The sequence below is a fragment of the Daucus carota genome, chromosome 1, assembly GCF_001625215.2.
Source record: "Daucus carota subsp. sativus chromosome 1, DH1 v3.0, whole genome shotgun sequence".
Taxonomy (NCBI): Eukaryota; Viridiplantae; Streptophyta; class Magnoliopsida; order Apiales; family Apiaceae; genus Daucus; species Daucus carota.
The window spans coordinates 45136599-45145984 of NC_030381.2; the positions used below are offsets into that span (position 1 = coordinate 45136599).

General features: G+C 33.1%; 2 protein-coding genes across 2 annotated transcripts in view; both read left to right on the forward strand.

The window, feature by feature from the left end:
• The window catches only part of LOC108203529 (probable aldo-keto reductase 2), an 85533-nt gene that overhangs the window by 11856 nt on the left and 64291 nt on the right, over positions 1 to 9386 (forward strand). The window lies entirely within an intron of this gene.
• LOC108205026 (probable inactive receptor kinase At1g48480) lies at positions 1725 to 4893 on the forward strand. Its single transcript, XM_017374774.2, has 2 exons — positions 1725 to 3206; positions 3978 to 4893. The coding sequence occupies exons 1-2, from the start codon at positions 1868 to 1870 to the stop codon at positions 4577 to 4579; spliced, it is 1941 nt and encodes a 646-aa protein (XP_017230263.1). The 5' UTR covers positions 1725 to 1867; the 3' UTR covers positions 4580 to 4893.

Consider the following 9386-nt stretch of genomic DNA (forward strand, 5'->3'; position numbering starts at 1 on the left):
GGTGAGCTCTCGCAATAATCACCACCATTCCAGATTTGAAGCGGGTTGCCCAAACCTCTCAATACATCGTAGAAATCATTCTTAGCACAGCATGACAACAAATAAAAAATACACCAAAACATAAAAATTGGGGACAATCAACGACCCAAAAGGATGGGTACGACAACGAGATTACTTCAAAAAAGAATTAGATCTCGATTTTATTAAAAAAACTAATAAATAGAAATTAAAGATTCAGAAATAGAAGAAACGGAATGAGAAGATAGTTAGGGCGGATGTGGGTTCTGGTTGATGGAAAGATGAGACAGTGACGGATCTCCCAAGTTAAATTGAAAGTTTTGTAACACAGAAATGGGATATATTCAAAATATTGTTTTGAAAAGAAAAATAAGTATTTTATTGATGTAAAATGAGATGCATGAAATACTTTCAAAATTGACCTCTTATCTCAGCAACATGGTACTCCCAAACTCCCAACTTCCAGCTGTATTGCCGTAAGCATCCCGCGTGTACTTGAAATCTACTCTTATCTTTCGGTGCATATTCGTGTTTTTCATTTTTCCACTTGATACATGTTATCACTTCGTTTTTAGTACAATGATGTTCTGATTTATAGTATATATTTCAAAATGTATGATATTGAAAAAACTTGTCTTTTTATTTTTCTTAGAAGTTAATATTTTTTTAATAAAAAACATGTCAAAATTATGATTTCAGTTACACGAATAAATACTTAAAATTACATATAAAAATCAAGATCCTACAGGAGTATTAAGAAACGGGGAGTACTTATGATCAGGGTAATATTTTGTTATAATTGTTTATATTAATGTGGATGATGACACTCGGTTGAAAATTTATGGTTTATAAGTTAACGTGACTTATTAATAAATTGAGAGTTTAAAATGTCTATTTGAATAATTTTGACTTAATAATAACTTGTGAGTTATTAAAAATATAATAATAAAAAAAGTGATATATGGGTAACTTATGGAGATTTTGGAGTAATTTTTATAAAAAAAAAAGTTCGAAAAAATTAAGACCGTATTTGGAAGTTAGAGGTTTGTCGTGTTTTAAAGGTTTGACCATTTCAATCCGTCAATGATAGTGTTTGATAGTTAATAGATTGAAATAGAGATTTGGATTAAAAAAAACTATTTTGAGGAATTTTTTAAAGATTTTGATATGTATCATAAAAAATAATCAAACAGCTATTCACACAATTTTTTCTTCTTCAAGAAACCGCTAATTCAATCTGCAAGTCAAAACATATAATTTAATCCACTAATAACTAACCGTTAATTCCCAAACATGGCATGTCACTAAAAAAAGTAGTACCTCGAACTAACTTTTAGTTTTAAGTCAGTTTCTGATTTATTTTTGATTTTATGCTGACTTCTGACCTATTATACTAACAAACACTTTTGAGGTTAAAACCTGAAATGACTTAAAACACAGGCAAACAGGCTGATAGTATGATTTTAAAAAATATCAGTGAATATTTATAAAAATGGATAATAATAATAACACAAAAACAATTTCAGATAATAACCATAATGTCCAAAAAATATAACACAAAATATCAAAACCAATGGGTCATTATTGAAAAATTCAAAAAAGCAAGGACTATGCATGCTGTATTTTGTAGATATAAAACAATAAATGCTGCTGGGTACTGCTTAGTTGTGTATACCTATACATACATCCCCTGTATCTATTACCACCTTAAACGGCATTATATTTTCAATTTTATTTCCCACTGCACTCTAAAAATTATGAAACCTCACTTTCTCTCTCCACTCTCTCTCTAAAAAACACACACTACAGCTCTCCTCTCTGCTCTCACTCCAACAAACACACACATACAATGGTGGGGTTTTTGATATTGTTAGTTTTAACGGCTTCCATTGGCTTTGTGAGCTCAGATCTCGCCGGAGACAGAGCAGCACTTTTAACGTTGAGGGCCGCCGTCGCCGGCCGGACTATGCTCTGGGACGCCTCCCAGAAAACCCCCTGTCAGTGGACTGGGGTCCACTGTGACCAGAATAGAGTTACGGCGCTCAGGCTGCCCGGGGTTTCGATATCCGGCGAGATTCCTGCCGGAATTTTCGGGAACTTGACGGAGCTCCGGACGTTGAGTTTGAGGTTTAATGCGCTCGCCGGTGAACTTCCAAGTGACCTTGGGAAGTGTGTGGGGCTACGGAATTTGTACTTGCAGGGGAACAGATTTTCCGGCGAGTTGCCGGAATTTTTGTTTGGGCTTGAGAATCTGGTAAGGTTGAATCTTGCTGAGAATAATTTCTCGGGTCGCATCCCAAATGGGTTTAATAATATGACCCGGTTGAGAACTTTGTATCTTGAGAAGAATAGGTTTGTTGGGTCAGTTCCTGACCTTAATTTAATTGGGCCTAATTTGGGGCAATTTAATATATCGTTTAATTCGCTTAATGGGTCGATTCCTAAGAGTTTAGATGCAATGCCTGTTAGTGCTTTTATTGGTAATAAATTATGTGGCAGTCCTTTAAAAGATTCTTGTGTAGATGCTAAGAATATAAGTGTTAATGGTGGTGGGGATGTTGGGAACAAGGATGATGATGGGGGTTTATCGGGTGGGGCTATAGCGGGTATTGTGATTGGTAGTGTGGTTGGGGTTTTAGTGTTGTTGGGGCTTATATATGTTTGTTGTCGAAAGAAGAGGAGTAAGAAGACTAGTTCGGTTGATGTTGCAAATGTGGCCAATGTTAAGAGTCGTGAGACGGAGGATGAGAAAATGGCGGAGATTGGTGGTGGTGGTGGTGGAAATGGGTTTTCGGTTGCTGCAGCTGCTGCTGCAGCTATGATGGGGACGGGGAAAGTGGATACTGTGAATAGTGGTGCAAATAAGAAGTTGGTGTTTTTTGGTAATGTGGTAGGGAGGGATAAGATGTTTGACTTGGAAGATTTGTTGAGAGCTTCTGCTGAGGTTTTGGGGAAAGGGACATTTGGGACGGCTTATAAGGCTGTTTTGGAGGCTGGGATTGTCGTGGCTGTGAAGAGGTTGAAAGATGTGACTATATCGGAGAAAGAGTTTAGGGAGAAGATTGAAGCGGTTGGAGCTATGGATCATGAGAATTTGGTTCCACTTAAGGCTTACTATTATAGTAGGGAGGAGAAACTTCTCGTGTATGATTATATGCCAATGGGGAGTTTATCTGCACTTCTGCATGGTGAGACTTGTTCTTATATTGTTATCTGTTTATATGCTTCATTTTGGACATGTTAGTTACATGATAGATTGCCATGACATTTGTATATTGAATTTGAATGTTTGCCTTGTGTGATGTTAATTACTTCTCTGTATCATACTTCCCTTTTATCTTCATAAATTATTATCATAAAACATGGTTCGGAAATGCAGAATTGAGACATGGTTGATGCATCTTGTGAAGTGTTTTATTGATGAATTTAGGTTCTTAAAGTGATTTATAAAAATTACAGTGCATTGCTTCATTTTGAAAGAAGTCCCTAGAACTGTGGGTTTTTCATAGATTCAATATAATTGCACCAGTGTTTTACTAATTATATCAAAGCTCACATTTCCGGCCAATGATACGATGTTACAAGGCATGCGGAGAATAGTTTTGTTGAAGTTCAAGTTGTCTCCTTACATATATATTGTGTTGATTCTGCTTATGGTGCTTAATATACCAACTTGTCTTTCTAGTCATCATTATTGTGTTGATACTCATGGTGCTTGTTATAGGAGTACCAAATTGTCTTTCTAGTCATCATTGGGCACAGTATATGGTCATAATGTTCATAAACTTCTATATTTCTTCCTCAAGTGCCGTGTCTTAGTTTTAATTAAAGAATTTACTAGGGTATTGCACTGTTACGAAGAATATGGGATCATTATACAAATTAAATTGCAAATGGTATTAGAATTTACTCTGCTTCACCTCTATTGTTAATTGCCACTTCGTGCCAAATATTTGCAGGAAACAAAGGAGCTGGCAGGACTCCTTTGAACTGGGAACTCAGGTCGAACATTGCTCTTGGAGCTGCCAGAGGCATCGAGTATCTGCATGCTCAAGGTCCTAATGTCTCACATGGGAATATTAAATCATCAAATGTCCTAATTACCAAGTCCAACGATGCCCGTGTCTCAGATTTTGGACTAGCCCACCTTGTAGGAGCCTCAGCCACTCCAAACCGCATTGCTGGCTATCGTGCCCCTGAGGTAACCGACTCCCATAAAGTCTCTCAGAAGGCTGATGTTTATAGCTTTGGTGTGTTGCTGTTGGAGCTTCTCACAGGAAAAGCCCCCACTCACGCACTCTTAAACGAGGAAGGGGTTGATCTTCCAAGATGGGTACAATCAATAGTTAGAGAGGAGTGGAGCTCGGAAGTCTTTGATCTTGAACTCCTCAGATACCAGAATGTAGAGGACGAAATGGTCCAGCTACTGCAGCTAGCTATAGATTGCGCAGCTCAGTTCCCTGACCAGCGGCCTACAATGTCAGAAGTCACCCGGCAGATTGAGGCGCTATGTCGATCAAATGTTCTCAATGATCAAAATCCAAAGCCCGATATCTACTAGGAATCAAATTAAGGGGTTTGTTTTGTTTCAATGCATGTCACCATCTTATTGAAAGTTAGCTCCATGAAATTACTGTGCCTAAAGTAGCATAAACCTTTTCTTTTAAAAATCTCTCTTTAGATTTTGTTGATTTTTATGACCCTCATCTTTATGCTTCCTGAAAATGAGGGCCACACCAGCTGTTTTTAATTTATTTCTTGTTGGGAAGATGATGGTTGCTGTAATTACTCCTCCTTTAGCTTTCTTTAAATTATGACTACTCTTTTCCACCCACTTTAGGTGGTGAAATTAAGATGTTTCATTTGCTTTTGTTATGTTCAAAGCTCAATTAGCTAAAAGTTTATCCTACCCGTCTCTTTTTCCTCCCCGTACTGTAGTTCTACTTGTTAAGATTATAGGGGTTCCCGGTGCAAGTTTAATAGTACGAGTGATTTTTTTGTTTAAAGTAAAGTAGTGGATTAGGAGGAGAAGTAAATTAGTTACTCCCTCCGTCCCTTTTTATCTGTCCATTTTGGAAAAAAAAACACATACCAAGGAATAATTGATTGTATGAACTTTTTCATTAAATACCTCTAATTAATATCTTGAAAATGGTGGAATACCCCTACTTTATGTCTTGAAAACATGAATTCAACCAAGTTTTAAATAAGTCAAGTCTTGAAAATTGAAATTATGGAGATATATTTGAAAAACTATCATTAAATTGGTTTTGAAAGTATAAATGGACAGATAAATAGGGACAAATTTTTACTTCCAAAATGGACAGATAAATAGGGACGGAGGGAGTAATACCTTCTATTTCCGGTAAACAAACCAGTAGTATATTCTACTTGTAAGATGTCATTTTTATTTTTATTTATTTCAATGTTGAAATTGATTTGTATTAAAAGTTATTAAATAAATTAAGTTTAATAAAAAATACATCTTACTAACTTGACATTCACTCTGTTTCCCACCAATTTCCAAATTTAATCCGGTTTTATTTTATTATACAAATTATATTTTTTAATTTAAAATTAAAAATGACTTAAAACATGGACATAACGGCAAACAAGCTCAAAATCTCGAGTTTGGTACTAATTGATAGTCACTCTTAAGATTGTTTTGACAATGTGCCGAGTTGTACCCTCGCTTCTTTACGTATTAAATGTGACGGTGCCGGTATGGTTGGATGCAGCGGTGCGGTGATTAACTGTTTGGAGACACGATTTGACTTGCGTCATTTCGTTTTTTCGTTTTGTTCAACTACATGTCATTGCTGTTTAAGCAATTAAGCTGCTCAAGTATATTTTAACATTGAGCCTGAACATGTATTCTTAAGATTTACTACTTGATTTTTAGAAATTTCATAATCTGTTAACAAACTATCGTAAGGCTTATGTTTTTCACGTCCATCTTACGTACTCCCTCTGTTTTTTTTATATGACGTTTTAACTTTTGGCACACACTTTTAAGTGCTTTGACCAGGTAGTTAAAAATATTATTTTTAAAATTTTCTTTTTCTGAATAAAAGTTTTGATCATATATTATTATTCAGAAAAAGAAATTTTAAAAAATAATATTTTTAACTACCCAGTCAAAGCACTTAAAAATGTGTGCCAAAAGTCAAAGCGTCATATAAAAAAAAACAGAGGGAGTAATTGTTAGTGGATAAAGACTAGAAGTAATATCTTCGTAAGTCCCAATTCTCATACAGGCACATGATACCAACGTAATTGGTGGAGAGTTTGACCCCTAATTAGCGTATGAATATAAATGCCGTATTTGAGAATTAGTGGTTAGCGGTTAGTTGTTCAGATGTTTTGACTAGCTAATTAAAATAGATGTTTTGACTAGCGGTTTCTTGTAAAACTCTTTGGTAAATAACTGTTTGATTATCTTTTCATGACACATATCAAAACCTCTAACCTAAAAAGCTCCTCAAACTAGCTTTTTTTGAAAATTAGCTTTTTCAGTCAAATCTCTATTTCAATCCGCTAACTACCAAACACTAACATTAGCGGATTGAAATAGTCAAACCTCTAAGACACCCCAAACCTTTAATTTTATCCCAAACCTCTAACTTCCAAACACCCCCAATTTATGTAACTTTTGAGTGAGAAAATTATCGAACCTCGAATATGGTACTAAAAAAGGGAAATATAAATAAGAGATTTGTGGAGGAGAATTGACTTAAAAAATATGATTTTGCATTGAAAGTTGAAGTGGACAAGTAATTTGAAACAAAAAATTTTCTTCAAAGTGGACATGTAAATTGAAACGGAGGGAGTATTAAATATTAATAGGTCCCACCACTTTACCCACTTTTTATCTAACTTTACTCATTTTTTATACATTGTCTTGGTCTCCGTGTCCCCTTCCAATGTAAACAATTGAGGGGGACGGAAGGAGTATCTAATTACGTCCATAAAATTTGTATATAATGATATGTCAATTGACTTGAAATATTTTAATTAATGTGTTTGATGTAAATACAGAGTACTTATTCCAATTAAAATTCATCGCATATTATTATGTACATTTTGTACACAATTACGTTCACCAATTATTTTTAGGCGGCAAAATTTTAGACTCGTGGAGCTGTATATGAAAATGGGCAGTGCATGTCACTTTTTATTATAACTAGCTTTTAACCCGTGATATAGAATTCGTAATTTATTAATTATATTTAAATTTTAACATCATCTTATTAGTATTTTAGTATTAATAAATTAGATTTTAACCAGATTATATTTACCAACTGATTACATTTTTTGGACAACTACGAATTATACCAATATCGGTTTATTATAATATAGTATATAAATAATATATAAAATATATTTAAAAGAATAATGGTGGAGTTTTTTTTATCTTGTATTACATCACAAGTGTTTGTAATTTGAACGGATAAAACTCTTTAATATTGTAAGAGTAAGAGAAGTATACATGTGACCGACTTGTAGTTATAAAGGAGATGACCAAATCAAAATTTTGTACGACTACAAATTAAACCTATGTTGGCTTATTATATTATAGTATAGATTCGGTAATGATTAATTATCTAGTTGGTCATTGAAATGAGTTTAATGTATCAAGCTGACCACTTAACTAACTTTATAAATTAACACATTAAGATAATAACATTAACAAATTATATATTCATATAAATTGTTCTTAATTTAATAATTTCAAACTGTCATACAGATATCACAAAAGGATTTCCAAAAATTTTTGTTCCTTATTTTATACAAAAACTAGTGAAAAAGCCGCGCTTCGCGGCGGCGTTATGAATTTTTTATAAATTTAGACAAAAAATTATTTTAGCTACTTTCCCGTCAAACATAATACTAATAAAAAAATATTATTATTTAGGTAAAAATTAATTTGGGCCGTCCTCCCCTTAAACACAATACTAATAAATAATCTTTTTTTATAAATTTTGATACGAAATCATATTATAATTCCATAAAAGTTATTTTCAGTCGTGTTCCCGTTAAACATATCTTCAATATATTATATATTATCGAAAATAAGAATTGTATATATTACTTTACATAACTTAAATATAAATTGTATTTTATCTATTATTATTAGTTTGAATAAATATAATCCTATTTCTTTTAGGATTACTAAATAAGAAAAGAATTGTATCATCGTTAGAATTCTATAAGAAATAATATTGTATCATCTTTAGAATTTAATAAGAAATACAAAATAAGAAAAGAACTGTATCATCTTTAGAATTAAATAAGAAAAGAATTATATCACTTTTAGAATTCTTGGACCTGATTTTTTGAATTATAATTATATTTTCTCTCCGAAATTCAAGAAAATTTAAAAGACTGAATCGAACAATCCTAGAGACGCCCGCATTCTCCTTTATATATATATATTGACTGTCATATCATCGATATCATACCTATCTATAATGATATACATGTTTATTTATTATAAAAACAATTAAAAAATATATATATTAATTTTAACAGAGATAAAAATGTGTCAAAATATCAAACATCTCTGCAGTGAACTCCTGTAAAATGGACCAGTGAGTATTTGTTTAACGCATTCAACCACCCTTTTCTCTTTATTGGAAGCTGCGTTTTTGTCTTTTCCAAATCTTAGAAGTCGTTGAAATACTTTGAGAAATCTGTACCAATAAGAGTGCCGGAGCAATTAAAGTAGTGGCATTTGTAGTTGAAGGCAGCTGTCTCACTCATCTTTTTTCAGTGGTCCGACCAGTGTGGAGGTGCTGGTCTGGGCTTCATCAAAACGGACCTATAAATAATTTAGCTGAAAAAGGGAAAAGAAACTGACCACAAGACTTAGTTGACGACCCATTTCTGTGGTCCAACCGTCGAGACTTTTTTTGGCTTACAAATGTGTGAGACAATTTCAGCTTTTGTTAGTTTCTTCAATTTTGAATACCATAACATTATCCTGCAACGGTTATCTTTTAAATTTTCTTTTCCCCGTATCAGCTTCATATCTTATTTTTTAGATTGTATTTACTTTGGTGAAATATGATGACAAAAGATTTGAAAAAAGATATAGAGTTTTATGGGAAAAAAAGAGTATTAAAAATTTAAATATGAATTAGTCTACACATTTTATGATAATAATTAAAGGGAAACATAATATTAAGATGGAATGAGTATTCACTCAACCAACGTAGGCTAGATTTCTAATTAAGTTGAAATAATTGAAACAATGAAAATTATAAACTTTTTGTTTAATCACCGCATTCTGCAATCTAGAGTACAAATTTCGTTACATTCTCCCTTCATTCTATCTCATCCAAGTGAGCGAAGCAAGTTTCTATCTG

Bases quoted from the DNA above. Each gene is read 5' to 3' on its own strand.
- LOC108205026 (XM_017374774.2), top strand. From the start codon at position 1,868: ATGGTGGGGTTTTTGATATTGTTAGTTTTAACGGCTTCCATTGGCTTT. The intron at 3,207-3,977 runs GTGAGACTTGTT...AAATATTTGCAG, and splicing joins TTTATCTGCACTTCTGCATG to GAAACAAAGGAGCTGGCAGG.